Source organism: Anas platyrhynchos, chromosome Z, assembly GCF_047663525.1.
Source record: "Anas platyrhynchos isolate ZD024472 breed Pekin duck chromosome Z, IASCAAS_PekinDuck_T2T, whole genome shotgun sequence".
In the NCBI taxonomy this organism is placed as follows: domain Eukaryota; kingdom Metazoa; phylum Chordata; class Aves; order Anseriformes; family Anatidae; genus Anas; species Anas platyrhynchos.
The window spans coordinates 30,259,802-30,279,917 of record NC_092621.1 but is presented as its reverse complement, the minus strand read 5'-3'; the positions used below and the strand labels follow the sequence as shown (position 1 = coordinate 30,279,917).

General features: G+C 36.7%; 1 protein-coding gene across 5 annotated transcripts in view; it reads right to left on the bottom strand.

Annotated features, from left to right (window-relative positions):
* Nucleotides 1-3,277: 3,277 nt before the first annotated feature.
* Nucleotides 3,278-20,116, bottom strand: part of JAK2 (Janus kinase 2) — a 91,082-nt gene continuing 74,243 nt past the window's right edge. For all 5 annotated transcript variants that reach the window (XM_027447150.3, XM_038170209.2, XM_038170208.2 and 2 more), the window contains 7 exons: nucleotides 19,961-20,097; nucleotides 17,986-18,175; nucleotides 17,103-17,227; nucleotides 12,251-12,423; nucleotides 11,161-11,278; nucleotides 9,265-9,378; nucleotides 3,278-7,416 (listed from right to left, as the gene is read on the bottom strand). In XM_027447150.3, coding sequence (XP_027302951.2) covers nucleotides 7,309-7,416; nucleotides 9,265-9,378; nucleotides 11,161-11,278; nucleotides 12,251-12,423; nucleotides 17,103-17,227; nucleotides 17,986-18,175; nucleotides 19,961-20,097 — 965 coding nt within the window. In that variant the 3' untranslated portion in view covers nucleotides 3,278-7,308. The remainder of the gene's footprint in view (nucleotides 7,417-9,264; nucleotides 9,379-11,160; nucleotides 11,279-12,250; nucleotides 12,424-17,102; nucleotides 17,228-17,985; nucleotides 18,176-19,960; nucleotides 20,098-20,116) is intronic.

The window sequence follows — 20,116 nt, the reverse complement described above, 5'->3', positions numbered from 1 at the left end:
AACACCTGGCTGTCACATGGCTGCTTGGAGATTCAGGGGTCCCCATCCTGGAACTCATCCCTAGGGACATGTGTGTGCATTGTCCTGGTGGCAACAAACCGTGAATCGTGACTGCTAGGAATGCAATGTTCTCCAAAACCCCCTTGCAGTGTACGGGCCTCGTTTTAGCCAGCTGACAAAACCAGCATGTCTTCCTGAGGCAGCTCCTGGCACAGAGCACCCTGCCAGATGTGGATCCCACGCAGGGGGAGATCCCTGCCCCTCTGGCTGCTCCAGCGGCTCTTGCACAACAAGGCAATGCCAGCAAGCACTGAAGTCCTCCTTGCTCCACTCTGTGTTTCTTAAGTCCTGTAAAGTCTCAGTGTCAGAAGTACTTCAAACCACAGCTCAAACACTTCTTTGAAGAGGTTTAAGTGACACAACAGTTTATCAGCTAGATGCTATCCTCTAGAAAGGAGGAATTAAACATAACTTGGTTTATGAATGATTCACGTCTCTGCTCTTACCACTTATTGCAGCATTTTCCAGATTTAATTCTTCAGGTTCTCTTGCTTTTTTACCTGTTTGCAACAGCAGCATCTGGCTTTGTGAATTGTATCCATACAATTATTATACACCAGGATTTTTCCAAGTTTTACTTCTTAGTCCAATTTTCTTGGCTTTAATATGGTAATTGTTACCTTCTAGGCTGCTATTTGCCATCAAATTCCAGTTTTCTAAAGTTAATACCATAGCACACTATGTGCTTCACAAAAGTGTGATACCCCTCTAGTTTTACTAGAGACATTTAAATCCCCTCCCCCCCCGCGGCAAAAAAAAAAAAAGGGGGGGGGGGGGGGCGGCAGGGGATTTACATGTCTCCAGTAAAACTTACACAGAAAGCAAAGACCAAAAACGGATCTGAACATAATGGCTCCATTACTACACAGACTTCCAGTAGTGATCTCAAGTTGTTGCAGAAATGACTATTTCACTTCTTTTTTTTTAGTCAACTTACATGAATGTGAATGTATTTTTATAAATTCACTAAAGGTTTCACATCTTTATAACACTAGAGGGAAAATTACTACCAGGAAACACAAGTGATATAGAGGTGTTTTTATAGATGCATTCTTATTTTTATTTTTAATAGATATTGCTCACTGAGTTGAAGTTTTATGGCATGGCACCATACAGAAAATGCAACCAACCACAGATAAAACAAACAAACAAAACCACAGTTCTATAAATTTTATCAGAATTCAGTACGTGCTGTGCTATAGTATTATCTAGCTACAAGTTCTGGAATTCCTTCTATTCCTGATGCTTCCATATTCCTTAAAATAATTAGTTACCTAAAACTTCAAGCATTTTCAATTTTATCATGTTCTACTTCTATGAGCATTTCTTAGCTAATACCTTAAAATTTAATGTTTCTGCACTTCCTCCTACCTTATGTGGTGGTTTCACGCCAATGGGCAGCTCAACACCACCACCACACCATTTCTCACTCCTCCTCCTCAAAGGAAAAGGGGGAAGAATATGAAAATATCTCATGGGTTGAGATACCATCAACTACCATCACAAGCAAAACAGACTCAGCATAGGAAAATTAATACAATGTACTGCCTATTACTAACAGACTAGAACAGTGAGAAAGTACAAGCAAACTAAAAACATCTTCACTTCCACCCTCCCTCTTCTATGTCCTCCTGCCAAGTGGTGCATAGGAGCACAGAATGGACCTGTGGTCAGTCCCTCTTGCTTCGTCTCCGCCACTCCTTCACATCCCTCTCTGCCCCTGCTCCACGTGGGGTCCTTCCCGAACTGAGCCTGTGGGGGCTGCCCACAGGCAGCAGCTCTTCAAGCACTGCTCCCACACAGCTCCGTACCACGGGGTCCATCCATCCCCCAGGAGCAAACTGCTCCAGCACAGGTCCCCTACAGGCAGCAGTTCCCCCAGACCTGCCGGGGGCTCCTCCACCCATGGGGGGGCTGCAGCGTGGAGATCTGCTCCATGTGGGACCCATTGGCTGCAGGGGGACAGCCTGCTCCACCAGGGGCCTCTCCCTGCACAGCCCGCAGAGGAACTGCTGCTGCCTGCCTGGAGCACCTCCTGCCCTCCTGCTGCACTGACCTGGGGGGCTGCAAGGGTTGTGTGCAGGTCTTTCCTGCCACCCTTCCTTCGATTTGCTCTCCCAGAGGTCCACCTTGGCTAGCTCCTTGGCCTGTCTCTGGCCAGCAGTAGGTCCCCTTTGGAGCCATCTAGAGCTGGCTCTGATCTGACATGAGGCAGCTGCTGAGCTCTGCTCAGAGAGGCCACCTCTGCAGCACCTCCCCAACCCCCCACCCCAGTTACCCAAACCTTGTCAAGTAAGCCCCAAAGAAGAATATTATATTTATCTCAAAGTAAAGGCAGAACATCACACTATTTCAAGAGCATGAAGAGGAACTAAAGGCTATATTGTGCCACACTTACTATCATACAATATACAATAATCACATGAGAGCATCAGTATTTTCTTCTAACTTCTTCATTATCTAAAATTTGTTTCCTATAACAATTAAAGATCCTCAATGATCTTTGGTAGTTGTCAGGAGGAACACTGCCTACAATAACCTTTAAAACTTCATTAGGATGGTATGAGTTGGAAGTGTAACTGAACAATGCTTTACTTCCACCACAGTGTACTAGCTTAAGCATATACTTGTGTATTTATCTGCAGATTCTGTGTATTTGTGTATTTTGTGTTGTCATTGCACTTCTCCAAACGTAATTTAAAAAAAGATCTGCATCAACTCTTTCCAAGAGTAACTGTTGATAATCTTCATGTTTCCCAGGAATTCAAAATTACAGGAAAATCCTACAATAAAGACAATAAATTAATGGAATAATCTCTTGATTTGCATATTTGCATAATAGTTTACTGGTGTTAGAAATTCCGAAGAACCGTACCCTGGTACCAGTCAGTCTGTTCTTCTTGGCTTACAGACTTGCCTCTCACTAAATACTGAAAGTAAAGGGAAGTGCTTCTTCATCCCACAATAACCAGCTTAATAAGGGGTAGATCAGATCAGTCTTGTTTTTAGGGAGCACCCAATAGTCAGCTTTTTGTTTGGTACATAAAGATTCCTTACAAAAAGATAAACACTACATATGGCTAATTCTGGGAAAGTCACAAAGTTGTGTGTGCTGTATTATACCCCTTTAAACAGAGCAGTTCTCTTCAATAGCAACTTGAACACCATAAAATAATTTTAAGTATTATATAAATGAAAATCTTTGCAGGCATGCGCCTTTCATTGTATTTATTTTATTTTTACTAACCATACTCAAAAGAAATGCACAGTTTTCAGTTATTAATACACAGTTTGCTAGAAAATATCCCCTTCACGTTCTCTTCAATAAGCCATGTGCTCAAATGTTTGCAGTCCAACTACAAGTAGCACGTGTTTTTTTCTCCCTTCCCCCAAAGGGACTTTTTCTACTTTAATATAAAGTATTTTAAACCTCTTATTCAGAAAGCAAAATTCAGAAAAAAACCCTTCTTAGTCAAACATCTTTCAAAATTGCTGTCTGGCGTTGCATAACTTTATGCAGTTTCTTTTGGTATAGCAACCCTTGAATTTTTTCCAACAAGTTAGGTCTCTGTGAGTATTTTACATTTAAGGCAGACAATACACAGCTAAGAAATACATCAGCAAATATTTGTCATGATATGGCATTTTCAGTAGACATTATCAGTTTTTCATAAATCATCGTGCATTTCTTATTTCAGAAAGCTTCTTTGTTGTGTAACATCAGCCTTTTTCCAACAGTCTTCTTGTTCTTCTGAACTTCCATTCTTACTCTCAGAAGTCTGTCCTCCAGGTCATACATTCCTGAAAAGCTTGCTTTCTTTACACAAGAGTTACTTTTCTTCATACCTTATGCAGCAACATCTTTTCTCACACATATCAAGACAGTTGGCCATATCTCAACCAAATGTAAAAATCAAAAACTTGGATTTCTAAAAATAATTTTACATCTTTTTTTTTTTACAGTTATTTGTCTGTATATATAATAATAATTATCTCAACTGTGGAAGCTTTTAATCAATATCATGACTCAACAGAATTTGGGTTTCTTTTCTTGAAAATCCATTCCTCATCTGGCTTATTACATGACTGTTGCAAGGTTGTGGAATATGTTTAAAATGGATTTTGAAGCTTAGCATATTTATACCGATAGGCAACAAACCAATATTATATTAGACAATACTTGTTTGCAGAGATTTTTTAAGATACATTGTGCACTTACTGAAAAATTCTTTCACTTCAAATATAAGTGCAAAGCAGTAGTTAGGATTTTAATTCTACATCATAGCAGCAGTCATGTATGCGTAAAACAGCACTTTCCTACAACAAATCACAGCATTTTGAGTAGCATATTGATTACACTGAAGTGTGACAAATGCAATGCCAACTGAAGAAAGATTCTAAAACAAAAACTGATCTGTTAATACAAAGACTATATAAAAATATGGCATTATACAACTCTACTGTAGATCTCAGAGCTTTTGAATTGCCATTTTTATGTGTTTTTTTTTTTTTTTTTTTTAAAAAAAAAAAAGGTTACATTTGGCATTAGCAAATTCAGCAAATCACTGCATTTACATCTTCAACAGCTTTTTGAGAAAACCATGATTCTGTCTGCACCAGGACCTAAACATTGACACTGCAGGTGATCACACATCCCCTGAGACCTAAGCACTACTTGGTCCTATTCACCCAGCTGAGAATACTCATCCTGAATGATCAAGCCCTTTGCACAGACTTGTTACAATGGACTAAATATGTTCCTGACCAACAGCACACAATTATAGTGCAGTGTAAAGATATGGCTTCCTCTAAAATTATAAAGTATTTAAGTAAAAAATCCACAAAAACACTTAAAAATTATCCTTGAGTTCCACACTATATTTAAGCAATCAAATAGACTATGTAATCAGTCATACTGTAGTAGAACAAGCAAAAGACTTTTTATTCACTTGAAAAAAGAGCAGACTGGAAGATCTCTTCATTGCATTACACAAACCTCCCTGAGATTTTTACATAAATTATGTTTAGTCTATTATATATTGGAAACCAATTGGCTACTCAGTGTCATACACTGCAAATTTTACATAGTTCCTGCATATGTTATTCCAGCTAAAATGCTGTTTCAATGCTTTAAAGCTTTACCTTCTCTTGCTACCAAAAAAAAAAAAAACCAAAAAAAAAAACACATACACACAACTGAGACTAAACATTCAAAGACATTTCTTGCATGAAATTTTTAAATCATCTTGAAAGCAATGTATAGAAGTAGAGAAAACATGTTAAATTGAACAAAGCACTTTAAAATTATTTGCAGCTTGAAAACTGCTTGTGAAATTAGTTTAAAAATTATCTATGCAAGAGTTTGGTGGCAAGAAAACAAACAAAAATTTTTATTAAATGCAATGGGCAGAAAGAGGACTGATGGTGCCCCTTCACTACTTACCAATCTCCCATATTATACAATCAGAATTTGGAACGAGTGATTGTGGGAGAGAAACATCATAGTGGTACAAAACTTTGCAATACTGGCACAATGTTAATTGAATAAGGAATTTTTACTTCTTATAAATTGAGGTACTTAAACTTATGATAAGATGGATGTATTTAAATCATAAATCTTAATGAGGCCTCAGAGTGAAGTAACTTCTCTATTTCACATATTCACTGCCATGAATTTCAGAAATGAACACTTCATTTTAAATACAAATGTGCATTTCAAGAGTTTGCCGAGTTACGTAGCTTTGATTGAGCCTCTCTCAGCAAACATCCAAGAAGAACCAGCATTGTACTTTACAACAATATCTAAGTAAAAAATATATATATATATTTGAATTTAAAATAAACAAAACCTGAAACCTTTACTGCTTTGAGATATGAAATTATTCCCCAAGTTTTATGCTTGGAGGCAAAAACCAAACAGTTGCCTTGTCTATAAATTTGTTAGACTTATTTCAAAATTGGAATTACACAGAGTAATCTGTTCAAGTAGTTTTGACCTCCTTCCAGTTATCAATAACTGGGATCATGTTCTTGCCCCCAGCCGACTGTGGAGCAACTGCACTTATATTTCCTCCTTCCAAATGGTCTTACATTGGGTTTTACCACAGAAAAAAAAAAATCAGATAACTTTGGGTCAATTCACTGCAAAACTGACCCAAGGTGTTTGCGACTGGCCATATCAGACATAAGGGGACATAAACATTCTTTTAGGGTACTGGAAGGAATGTATACGATGATGATCATGACATCAAAGTGAGCAACTGGAAAATGAAGGGCATTTTCTATATTTTTAATTCTGTTTTAAAAAGTTTCCGATTTATAGATACACTGAGAACTACATGAAAATTACAAAGATGGAAGGAATAAAAGAAGTATTTAAAAGCAATATGTTTGGCTTTTTAATACTCAGAAACAAACTGAAGACACTACCTTGTATAAAATGGCTTCAGTTCTACTTGTTATATTACATCTTTAGATATGTTAAGGGTATCCAATATTTAATCAAGACAGGAAGAGTAAGAAAAAACAAGAATGTTTGCCTTTTCATTTTAAATTAAAATTTTCACATGGGTAAGTTTTCTGTCTGTCCAAATGAAAAACAATTTGCTCCCTTCCCCTAAGTATTTTTATACATCACACAGCCTATTCTGTCTCCTTGCATATATTGCTGACCAACAACTGATTCAGACAGGCACAGTAGAAGTTGCCAGATTACATAACCACTTCCATTTCATTATACAGAGAAGCCATTTCTGCATCAACAATGAAAGTTATAAAAGTGTATTAACAAACACAAGCCCTTGTGCAACACACAAAACAGGGTGCCAAGTCACTACAGACTTGTAGTGAAAGGACTAGGAGTCTTTTCTGTGCATCTCCATTTCAACAGGGAAATACACTGTCTTTACATTTCTTACTCACACCATATTTTCAGTCACCTCTTTTTTTGCACTGCCAAGTAAGGCAAATAATGGTGTTGTAGACTGACCATATATTAGATTATTTTATTTAGAAAAATAATTTCTCTCCCTATTGTGAATTTCAACATGTTCTCATAGTAACAAATATATCCTGATAAAGAAAACCAGCAGGATTCCTCAGTTTGCAGATTCGGATAGGATATTTTCCACACAGATTTTACTCCCAGGAAAGATAGATGCACAAGTGCACATATGTCAATTATACACAGCAGACCAAGTACATTTTGTTCTGCATCACAATGCATCCTCTTAAGGAGGGACAGTTTTCTTATCCACCCATGTTGTCCCTTATATGATCCACTCGTTGAGCAAGATCCCTAAAGGTGGGGCGCTGGGTAACATTGTTGTTCCAGCATTCTTTCATGATAGCATAAATCTGGAGGAGAAACAAAGAAAATCAGTATTAGGCACAGGCACTATAGTTAAGAGTTACTCTGAACTGCTCCAAGAACTTTAACATACATTTCTCCATATTCTTTTATTAAATTCTTCATTATCCTTGATATCTAATCAGAAAGAAGACAGAACAAACTGAACCTGCTTCTAGTAAAAATGAATTTGAGTGAACTTTTTGAAGATATTTCTATTACAATAGGCATTTGACCACACTCTTTTCCTAAACATGTAACTGATACCTGATCCCAGAATAGGATTTCTATGCCAGCCTCTTTATCTATACATTTCTCACTAATTTAACCCAGATCATTACCAACTTCTCATACTACCAACACTTTCTCAAGTATTGCTGAGGAACTCCCTGCAAGGCTCGCAAGACAAATGTAGCTTTCAGTTCTTTTGTTTTCCGCAAATCTGGAATTCCTGCATCGACCTGAAACTAAAGCAGCTTGTATGCTACAGACATCCAGAAAATTTAAGATCTGTTATGACTACCCTCTTAGGATCAAAATGGGAAGAGCAGTTTCTGACAGAAGAGAGGAATTTCCATCTTGCTTTGATACCTTAAGTTTTGCAAAGATTCCAGTGTCTGATATTGACAGTTTCAATATAACACATTCTGTATTATCATATAAATATGACATTCAGGTTATCTGTGAAAAGCTAAGCAATTCAACAGTTGTGATTCAACAATTGTTATACTCATATGTATAATAGAAGAAAGGTTACTTCAGAGACTTCTCCTTTAATTTTCTGTATAGTTCTATATACTAGTATATACTATAGTTCTATATAATGTATACTAGTTTTTCTCTGCCCCACTTGTACTGTTGTTTTTCCTCTAGATCACTTGACCCTGATCTCTCTTCTGTCTCCAGGTTTGAATGAATTATTTCAGGACTTATTGCCAAGTGTGTCTGGTTTTAAAGTGATGTAGGATTTGATCTGAGCTACAAGTTACACAAATAAAACATTCTTTCCTTACTGATTCACTTACCCAGCCCTACTAGTTTGACTCAAGCTGAAGTGCCCCCTCCTCTAAAGAGCAGAGAATTAAGACTTAGAAATATTTTTTTAAAAACACCTGGAGTATTAGCAAAATAAAAGAACACTGAATTAATGTGTGCACTGAAGATGACTTTACAGGCATATAAAATTCAGTATCTATGAAGAACCTGCATACAAATCTAAAGGCCCTGACCATATAAAATCTGATTCATATAATTCATTGTGGCTACAGACTTCAGGTAGCTCCTGGATGAGAATGCTCGACAATGAATAATATACATGATAAACATGAGTTGTTTTCCTGTACTTGAGGAGGAAAGAGCAAGCGAACGAGTATTATCAAGATAAAGTTTTTTTTAAATCTTGGAATTAAATGTGATTCATTAAATCTGAAGAAGCTTTTTTTTTTTTCTGCTAAACTTTAAATGTCAAAAAATCCACTGTCCACAATTTTGAACAAGAATGTTTATATGGGACTTCTATGGATCAAATTCTATATGCTAACTTCATTGCTTTAATAAATTTACATTTTTGCAGTAGAAGCCTGAGTGCTCCACTGCAGCAGTCAGCCACAATAATCCTATTTCGTATATTTAGAAGGACTACATACTAGGCTCCTGAGGGAATACAATCTAAAGAATCATAAAAGAAATGTGATTATACTCATCATGTAACTGATAAAATAACAGCACAACCATTCAGGCTGTATAAATATTTCAGTAATCCGTGCAGAAGGAAACAAGGTTTGCATTTACCATGTGCTCACCCTTACTGAGCACCTTTCAGACTATAGTAATGTATTACTATAATAATACTTCACCTCATCAGGGCATCCATCTGGTCTTGGCAGTCGTCCATTATTCTTCAAAAGCTCTATCAAATGAAATACAATCATCTGCCCTTGTTTATCATTGCCAATCATGCGCATGAATTCCTGAAACAGAAGGCCAACTATTGTAAATAATATTTGAAGGGAAAAAAAGGATGCTGAAAAATCATTACCAAAGCAAAACTCTTTATAAGAAAAACCGTAGAAATTCTATAAATAGCACAGTATATAGCAATGATAAAACTATAAATAAGTCCAGACAAATGTTAATAATCACCTTTTTTTTGTGTGTATGTGTGTAAGACAATAAGATTATATACACAAGATCTAAAGCAATAAATTAAAATCTTTAAAATATTTATCATCTGATGATGATTAAATCCTTTTAAAAGGATAAATCTTACTGCTAATTTTAAAGATCTTCCAGAAACATTAACAAAAAATCTTGATGCTTTAAAAATTCTTAACAAACAGAAAACAGGCAATAACTTCCTGATGTATTAAAAAAAAGACAAACAGGATTAATCAGTAACTACAGGCCAGAAAGGATGGCATAATTAAAGCCAGCCGAAATGGACTAGATAAATATTGCTAGCCGAAATGAACATAATACTGAAAGTAGATAAAAATATTTCTCAGAATGTCAGAGATCAAAAGTAAATGAGCAAGTATTTATAATATATATATTATATAATATCTAATTATTCTGAAAATAATTTCTAAGCATAATGTAATTGAACTGTTACTCATCCAATGCTACATATATTTCTTTAATGATGCTTGATATGAAAATGCAAAATAACTGTTGATAGAACATGCGAACAGACAATGTCAATAATACAATGAATAATTGTAAAGGTGATGAATGACTGCTTTGGCTAATTGGTACAAATGATTTTTTGTTGATGCATAACAGAGTAACCTACCCCAAAAGTTCATTTATTCAAAGCATATTCCACCTGAGCCCATGACTTACTCCATTACTTTCCATCTCACAGTCCCTTTGAAGAACTCCAGATGTCTGCAATGTTTGTTCCTACACAGGGAGTGCTGTCCTTGCTTTGAGAGTTCTTCCTTGATAGTTTAGTAATTGTATTCAATTACTTACAGGTCTGCTGAGGTCAGTGCAGCGGTCTCCCAAGTACATTTTCACCTACAATCGTTGAGCTCTCAAGACTACATTTGCCATGACTGAAACACTAGCCAACAGTGAGGACAGCTCCACTACATATATAATACTCAGCTCTCCCCTGTATTGCCTTCAGAGCATGCTAGGTATAAGTAACATCGTGAATCTCATTTCCAATTGGAGAACTGTTTTGTAGTGCAGAAGTAATATTTTTCTGTTTAGTATAAACTCGTCCTTAAAAGCATCTGTAAAGAGTCTGCAAAAATTATTCCCTTTCTTTCCTGAAATTCAAAAGATTATTAGCTTGGGTTTGAGTAACATAACAAAATAACTTTAAGAGTAACTACATTTAAAACAACTTAATGTTTAAGTAATTGTTTGGCTTAGCCTTTGATTTGGAATGGCATTAAATATACTTGTCATGTTGCAAAGAAATAGTTGCATCTGGGATCGCTCTCCATGAAGGAGAAGAAAGATGAATCTATACTTAGAGACTTTAAAATCTTTCCCAAACAGCTGGGAGTAACAGTGTGGATAAAATTTGCGCAGACTATCAGGTGATTTTCCAGATCTCTTTTGCTTCCTATGTCTCGATAGTAATGTTTCTCAGCACGCTACTGCTTCTGATTGGATGTGGTCTCAAATGTGAAGGTGTCATCTGAAAAGGATCAGTAACTCTCAAGCTATTTAAGTACCGTAAAAATCTATCTTTCTGAAAATTTAAATAAACCTCCGAGAACCATTCATTATGTACTTACAGCTGGTGGGCTTTTGCTCTTTTCAATATAAGTGAAGAGTTCATATAAGACTACACCAAAACTCCACACATCTGAGGCCACAGAAAATTTGCTCTCTGTCAGAGATTCTGGAGCATACCTGCAAGACATAGTCAAAAAAAAAAATTGTTCTGTGTGATTTGTTGCTTTTTAGTTTTGAATATATTTCTTTTACTAAGACCAGGATTGATTTTTCACAAGTACGTACCCTTAGTATACAGGCATTAGCACATTCCCGTTTCCTACCATTACCTTCACTAATTACTGTTAACAGTAACTAAATGGTACTGAAAAACACAAACTAGCTTACACTAACACAGCTAGTGATTACTATATCCAAGGCTGTTTTTTTTTGTTTGTTGAACAAGATTTTAATGTGAAAAGGACTGGAAAGAAAGACAATTCTAGCCAGTAAGCACCTTCCTTCACTTTCAGTAAGCTTTGACTTGTGTCCCAGGTACTTCTGAACTCTCAAAAACACCAGCTGTTTTTATTTTTATAGTATTTTATAGTATTTTATTCATCCTTTAAATATTACATTTTAATAGCATCTACAGCAGCTATATAGACAAAAATCAAAGGTATGAGATTGAATTTTCTTTCATTGTCAAGACAGAAAATGGTTTTATCACAATTATCTGTGAGACTATTTTCTAAGTACTCCTGTGTCTTCGTTATGAATACACAGAACAGAAGTATATGTTATTGTATTCTGAATGCAGTTGTATAGGTTGTACAGTTGTATAGGGTTTATATGGCAAGGTTTAGTAGCAGGGGGTTGCAATGGTGGCCTCTGTGAGAGTCCAGAAGCTTTCCCATGTTAGATAAGAGCCAATTCCTAAGGCATTTTTTAAATACCGAAGTTTTTTGGTTTTTTTTTTTTTTCATTAAAATATGTTGAGAATACCTACACTTACACCATGTAAAGTCATATATCATGAGTGGGACCTTCACAGTGCTTTCACAACTGAGTTGGAGTTTGCACTTCATAATTCTACAATATGCAAAACAATTTGCTGAAAATACGGAGCTGAAAATGTGCCATGATTTCATATATCAAAAGGAGACTTACCAAAATATAGGGCTTTCACCAGGTTCTTTCACTTTGTAGTACTCCTTATCTTGTGGCAAGACTTTAGTCAATCCAAAATCTCCAATTTTAACTCTGTTCTCATTCTCCACTAAGATATTTCTTGTTGCTAAATCCCGGTGAATGTATCTTTTTGTACCCAGATACTCCATACCCTAAGCATAAAATTCACAGACACAAAGAAAAGAAAGTTACTTTTAGCATTAAGTGACTGCACTTCCTCTAAAAGGATAAATTAAGGACAAAGTTAAAACCAAAGACTGTTGAATATTTGTCTTCTCTAATGAGTTACTCCTCCAAATGCAGGGTCGTTACTTAACTGATGGCAGCTACATAGAGTACCTCTCAGAGCCAATAGTTTATGATTACACAGCTAGATAGCTGTTACAGCTCCAAATGCAATTTGCCAGTAATAGGTAAAAGGAAACAAAATTTGGGCTAAGCTACATAATACAGCGCATATGAAAAGTCTCCTATTTCATTACCCATTTCTATTTAATCTTCTTCCTTCGTTTTCCACATCCTGATTGCTTTATCAAACTTTATGATTCCTCAGATCTGACACCTGTTCTCTGGCTATATTTGCAGTTGCCTGGAGCCATGTCTTCTTTTACTGCCGTTGTTGATCCCTTCTTACCTATATACATTCTTATTTTTGCTATCAATAAAGTGTAGAAGAAGCCAGTGAGTGAAGTGACAACCAAGCTAAAGTATTAGAGCATTACAAAAAAGAAAATCTTGCTTACACAGCAATAAATGTTGGACAGTGCACAGTGTTAGAAGATGCTTGACTCTCACACGTGAAATAAAACACCAAGGAGGCTGTCAATTTTACAAGAAAACGTCACTCCAACTACCAAAAAGCAATAAATGATGTTGTAGTATTGCTAAACTCAAGTGTTTTGGACAACAATATTATAGATTTATTCTCTCCAAAAGATTTATCTCCCTTTTTGTTTTTTAAGTGAAAAAAATCAGAAAAACTACGAAGTTTTAACTTTTCTCAGATTCTTGTTACTGCCTAGTACCGCTAGATGGCATTGCTGTTTATATAGAACATCTCATTCCAAAACGGGGTTCAGAACTGCCCTGTTCCCCGTTAATCACCTACCTGCTGCCATCCTGAAAAACACCAAATCTAGCTTTTTTCAAAGCCAGACTCCTGAGTTTCATATACACTCAGTCAATGGAAATGCTATACGTTTTTTTTACTTTTAGATACTGTCCTGAAAACAGTCCTAAAATGTATCTGATACTAATAAGTTTCCTGTTACAACAGGCATTTTCCAGGCTCACAGAGATGGTTACTTGAAATCATGCAAATTTTGAATGGAAATCATAATCCTGTGGCATGACAGGAGCTGAGTTTAACTACACTGTTTCAAATGCTTCCATCTTCATCATTTAAGAGCTCGCTGTGGGGCTCTCTAGTAAGGACACATGAAGTACTTTAAGCATTATGAGATGGAAAAATAAACTTATTCTTAGCTTCTTCCCCTATCAGCAAACATTTAAAAAAATGTGGGGCCAATAGAGCAAAAAAGAACATCCCAAAAATCAGATGTACTGAGGGGAAAAAAAACCATATAATTATATATATATATTTATATATATCTATATATATTTGTTGTTCTGTTGCCAAAATTCTTTGAAAATTTGACTGTAGAGTCCAATTGCTTGCCACCAGACAAACAGCACTACTGACACAAGCTGCACCCAATGATAGCTGTACTGATTTACATCTACAGAAATATCACTCCTAGCAAATGCCATCTCTGAAAACCCTGCTTTTCACAGTATGAGATGTGTACAAAAAATGTCATCTGTAAGTCAGGACAATTGTCACAGATTAGTAGTAAAGAACCAGAAAGAAGCAACTACACTCAACTTAACCCTCAGGTATGAGCCATGCCTTCATTCCTCTCACATATTTGAGGCAAGAGCAACAAAGCAGAAGGAAAAAGATTTTTATACAACAAACAAAAGTAACAAATTCACAGCAGGAAAAATAGATTTGAGATCCTGATAGTACCAAACATTGCAAAAGAAAAAAATATCTAAATAAAGGGGGAAAAGGTGTTAAGCTAAAAGAAGGAAAAGCATTCAGATTCCAGTTTTGTAATATTATGCGCTCACTACAATTTTAATATCTTGTCATAAATCATAACTTGGATATTTTTGTCAGAGTTCATTAACCAGCTTTGAAGATCCTTATTTTTTAATTCAGCATTCCAAATTAAGCACAGAACCACTAGCCCTCTAGATTTTATCAACAATGAAATTCTGCATTAGATCCTATGAAGAAAAAAATAAGCTGTTTTGAATCACAGAATCATAGAATGGCCTGGGTTGGAAGGGACCTTAAAGATCACCTAGTTCCAACCCCCCTGCCATGGGCAGGGACAGCACCCACTAGATCAGGTTGCTCAGGGCCACATTCAACCTGGTCTTGAACATCTCCAGGGATGGGGCATCCACAACCTCTCTGGGCAACCTGTTTTAAGTGCCTCACCAGCCTTTGAGCAAAAAATTTGAGGCAACAGAATACTGCAGAAACATCAGAGCAATCAATATAACCTCTGCTTTACAGATAGAACAGTGAAAAGAGGTCAAAGGAAAGCACATCCACTTTAATTCTTGGGCTTTGACTCCCTTAGATGTTAGCTGCAGATGCTTCTTTAAGAGTAAAACCTTCATGTGGACTTCCCACTTTCTGGTACTGCGTGTGCCCATGCTTTGTCACATGAAAGCAGGAAGTTCTCACACTTAAGTATCTGCAAAACGCATATTCTAGTTCCCTTACTCCTGGTGTCTGCTACTTAGAAAAAGTCAATCCATCTGGTTTCTGATTTTTCAGCACCATCCTGCAGACCTGCAGTATTTTAATGTTTCTCTTACATATGTACTTATAAATGCATACTTATAAGCACGTGTACACACACACAAACAAACACACCACGTTTTTCTTTCTACTTTCTTGACCTTAATTCCTTTTCCAAAGTTTCCTGCCATACTCGCACTGCCTGCAAAAGCCAAAATCTACTTTTCAATCCCCCTGTCTGATGCATCTGTCTCAGAGGCCAGGGTCCCAAAAACTGTTGTCACTGTGACACTTTATTAAAAGCCTGAAGGTTTGCAAATACAAGCTTTCACAGCTTCTTCTGGGAATGAACAGTGCAGATATCTTCTGATCCCTCAGGGTCTGCTGAGATGGCTACAGAATACAACAAGTAAGCGGCTGCTGCTTTTGCCTGTTCAAAAATCCCTGATTATTCTATGAAAAATTCGGTCTCCTTCCTCCTAGGTGGTGCTGAGTTTTAGACTTTTCCAGATCTTTGCTTGAAGGAAGGTTGTTTAAGGTGATTTACCAGCACGGATACCAAGTTATTTTGTGGCAAAAATAGCAAGAGAATTTCTAATGCTTGAGACCTTTTACTAGAGAGAAACGTACTGCTTTGGACCCCTTGATAAGAGGACTTTTTGAACCCTCTTTCTGTGGGTAGTCACATGTTTAATACTTCCTCTTTGTGAGAAGACTGACACTTGCCATAGACCAAACATTTCCTGTTTTCAGCTCTGTTGCAGGCTGCTTGCCCATCTAGGAGGCTTTGCTGGAGACAACTCACCTAGCTTTATTTCAGTGAATACATGAATAAGTAGAATCAGCTGATAAAGAAGCATGCAGCATTCATCTGGACATGCTCCAGGTTCAGCAGCTAAAAGGTTTACCAAGTCAGTCCAGTTACAAGAAGGAAACTATCAAGCTGTGTTAACCAGATGAAAAGTTTGAATGCCTGGAGAAGATCTTGCTTTTTGCAGAGACTCTCCTGCCTCGTTCTTGTTAGGCCTTTTCTAGGGATAGTGCAGACAGAAAATGCCCTGAATGTGGCAGGACACAAGTTTACTATATGTGAAAATAGGTAGGGGCTACGTACCCTGAAGAATACTCACTAAATAACCTACTGTTTCCATGCTTTATGTGGAAAACTGGGAATGGAAGTTTTAAAATACTTGTTACATACCTTGGGGAAGGGGAACAGGGAGAGCAGAGTGTGCGTGGTGTGTGTGTGCATGCATGTCTATCTGCCTGCTTTGCTCTTTTCTTTCTTTATTCAAGCTGCTGAACATGCAGAGAAACCTGTAGTGTCCGTGTTTCTCATATCTCAAGCACAACAACAGAATAAATCTAGGGCAGGTATACACCCTGCTTCTGAGGAAATGAAGTAGCTACAAGGGAGATCATATTTTTGCCTCCCTTTTCAGAATTTTATGAAGGATTTTCAGGGCTAATCTGTGAGACTAATTTTTACAGCTTTGGGAACATCCATGGCCTCTATTTCTTCAGACAAAAATCATATCTTTTTGCTCCAGTAGATTAATAAGGTAATAGTATTTGCATTTTAAAGAAAATGTCTTAAGCATATGCATACTGTTAATAGTGGTTTTATAGCTGAATATCTAAGTTTGAAAAATCAGTTACAGTATGTCAAGAAGTGTTTGCTTGGACAAGCATATGAACTCTTCCAAAATTCTATTCCAGCTCTCATTAGGAATAAAAGAGTTTTTAATTCTTCAGAATGAAAATATGAATTAAACAAACAGTAAAATAAATGGTAAATATTCTCCCTCAGTTAGCAGATGGATGAGTCAATACCACTGAGATACTCAGAAATTTGTAATGTTCTTGAATATATGAACATGCATTGCTATTTTGTAAGGTCTATACTTTGCTAGCAGCCCAACACTATTATAAGGGATACATCAAAACAATTGATTTATGTACAAAATGGAGAGATATTGTTGAAAAATATTAATCATCTGAAAGCCCTCTTACTTTGCATATCTGAGATGCATACAGCAAAAGCTTCTTGTGGTCCAGTCTTTCTTTGTGTTTCTGCAGATAATCTCGTAAACTTCCATACGGTAAATACTCCATAATTAATCTCAGATTCCTACGACCTTTGATGACAACAGCAAAAAAACACATATAATTTTTCTGTCATTTTCCAATGCAAAGTTTTGAAATAGGTGTTTACAAACAAATAAAAGTAATAGAGAAGTCTTAGTACCAAAACACACAATTTATTATATGTTCATCACTAAGCAATTTTTCATTGGTTAGTTAACTGCATTTGTTAAAGAAATGCCATTTATTTAAACATAGCAATAATGTGGATCCATATCACCTCATCAAGACTTCAGCTTCTATTGCTAAAGCAAAGCAGAAATCCCACCCATATGTGTCTTTGTTTTATATAATTCCTCTTCATTGCTGAGGTAAAACTCAGAATAGTAACTGACATCATCTGTTCTGCAATTTTACCATCTTTAAAACTTAGTCAGATTTTGAACACAAGTTTTTTTTTTTTTTTTTCTTACAGTAAGACCTTGGGCAAAAAAACATGTTTTCACTCATTTTCAACACCATGAACAATTAACTCAAATAAATCTGTTTCTGAAATTTCTTCCTGTCTCCTGTTATACAGACTGTATGAGAAGTAATATTATCCACTCTGGAACATCACATTAAGTGACAAAAAAACAACAGTTAAAAAATGGTTACATTTTCCTACTTAACCCCAAATTAATTTCTAGGAAGACTTTCATACTTTAAGATAAAGAAAATGGGTAACTTTCATAAACACTTATTTCTCTGAATTTCTCGCAGTATGCATGCTTAGGTGCATTGCTGACGGTGTATTCAGTATAGCACATACCTGCACTGTAGCACACTCCTTTGTATTTAACAATGTTATCATGCTGCAGAGATTTAAGTATTTCAATTTCTCTTTCGAAGTCCCTAAGGTGCTCTTCTGTGCTATGTTGCAGCTTTTTCACAGCCACCACCTCTCCAGTATTATCCTGTAGGGGGTCATACCGGCACATCTCAACACTGCCAAAATTTCCCTAGATCAGAAGTAGAAGTATTTGAATTACAAATGAGTCCACACCATTCTCTTTCTTAATAAATGTTCATAATAGCCTCAGTGCTCAATGTACTAGCATTAAATAATGCAATTATGTAATAAGTTTTATGTAATACCAGACAATTATTTAAGTGAAATACCACAAACCCTACCTGAAAAAAGGTAGGAGTGCAGGATCACAGGTCACAGCTCCATAACAACTGTCTATAATAAACACGCTCTATGAAAGGAAGCAAACTGCACTGGAGGAAAGGAGGGTGACCTACATTTATTTTCTCCCCCTTCTCCACAAATTTCTATCTACAATTCCATGACACCTTCTGAGATAGCTCTTTTCCTGAACTTGCAAAACCACATCACATTAAGGCTTCTCCTGGCTGTTTTTTTGTGTTTTGTTTGCTTGTTTGTTTTAGTTTTTCCCAACCTGTTTCTCTGTTCTACTTTCTTCCTTCTCTCTGTTCAGATTTTCTTTACCTTCTTTTTTGCAGTCATTACCTACAACTCTGTTCCTCTCCCTCTGCCATTTTGTTGTTTAAAGTCAACAATCATCTGCAAATAAAAGTAGTTCTGCTACTTTGCGTTCAGACTTGTTTTTGCTAGTACTTGGAGTCCAATGAATACGTATCTATCATGCCAATAGTAATACAAAAAAGCAAGAGACCATTCTGGAAAAATGATACTTTGGTAACACTGTCAGCTGCACTAAGTCATCTATCTAGGCATGCTTTCCACAGCCAGCCTGCAATGACTTGCAAAACTAGCAGTGAAATGATGACTTCTAAAGTCTAAAATGTTCAAGGTTTACGTATATCTCAAACACACTACTGAGTTCAGAGACTGTATATGTAGATATCCCAGAATATGCACGTACAAAAAAAAAATCCCACTAGTTCTATGCAAGATTACTCTGGAACAATTTCAAATGAATCACATCTGACAAAAAACGAGTTTCAGATGCAGCTGTCCTGGTTTGGGCTGGGATAGAGTTAATTTTTTTCCTAATAGCTGATCGGGTTCTGTGTTTTGGGTTTAGGACAAGTATAATGCTGATAACATACTTATGTTTTAGTTATTCCAGAACAGTGCTTACACAGAGACAATGACTTTCTGCTTCTCATGCTGCCCTGCCAATGAGGATGCTGGGGGTGCACAAGAATGTGAGAGTGTTCATGACCACAACAGCTGGTCCCAACTGGCCAGAGGGATAGTCCATACCATATGATGTAATACTGAACAAAAACTGCAGTGGTTGGCCAGGGGTAGGGGGCTGCTGCTCAGAGACAGGCTGGACATCAGTCAGTGGGTTGTAAGCAATCGCATTGTGCATTACCTGCTTTGTGTATTATCATCATCGTTATTTTCCTTTTCTGTTCTAATAAACGGTCTTTATCAGTTTTACACACACACACACTCCAGTTGTCTCCCCCATCTCACTGCAGGGGTGTGGAGTACACAAAAAGATGTATAGTGCTTAGCTGCCTGATGAGTTAAACCACAACAACAGCTCAGCATTATTAGGAAATAATTGGAGAAATTAGCCTTTCAGTGTGACTGGATTCATTGTAGAGACCAGCCACCTTTTTCCTATCTAATTACCTTGTGAAACTGAAAAAAGAATTGAAAGGAACTTGAAAATCGTGTTGTGACTCAAATTATTATTTTCTGTAATTGAAGTGTTCAACGTCACACGTATATGGGGTCATCAGAAGATAACTGAAAAAGATGTTTCTTTTCTGGGCATTTAGAGAATTTCCAAACAACCTACCTTGCCAAGTTGCTGTAAAAACTTAAGATGTCTTTCTTCAAATTGTGTTGGGTCCCGATCTTCAAAAGCCCCAGAAAATCCAAGTGCGCCAATTCGCATATTTGGCAACATATCATTTTCTGTCAATAACTCGTAATCTGAGGGGAAGGAGGAATA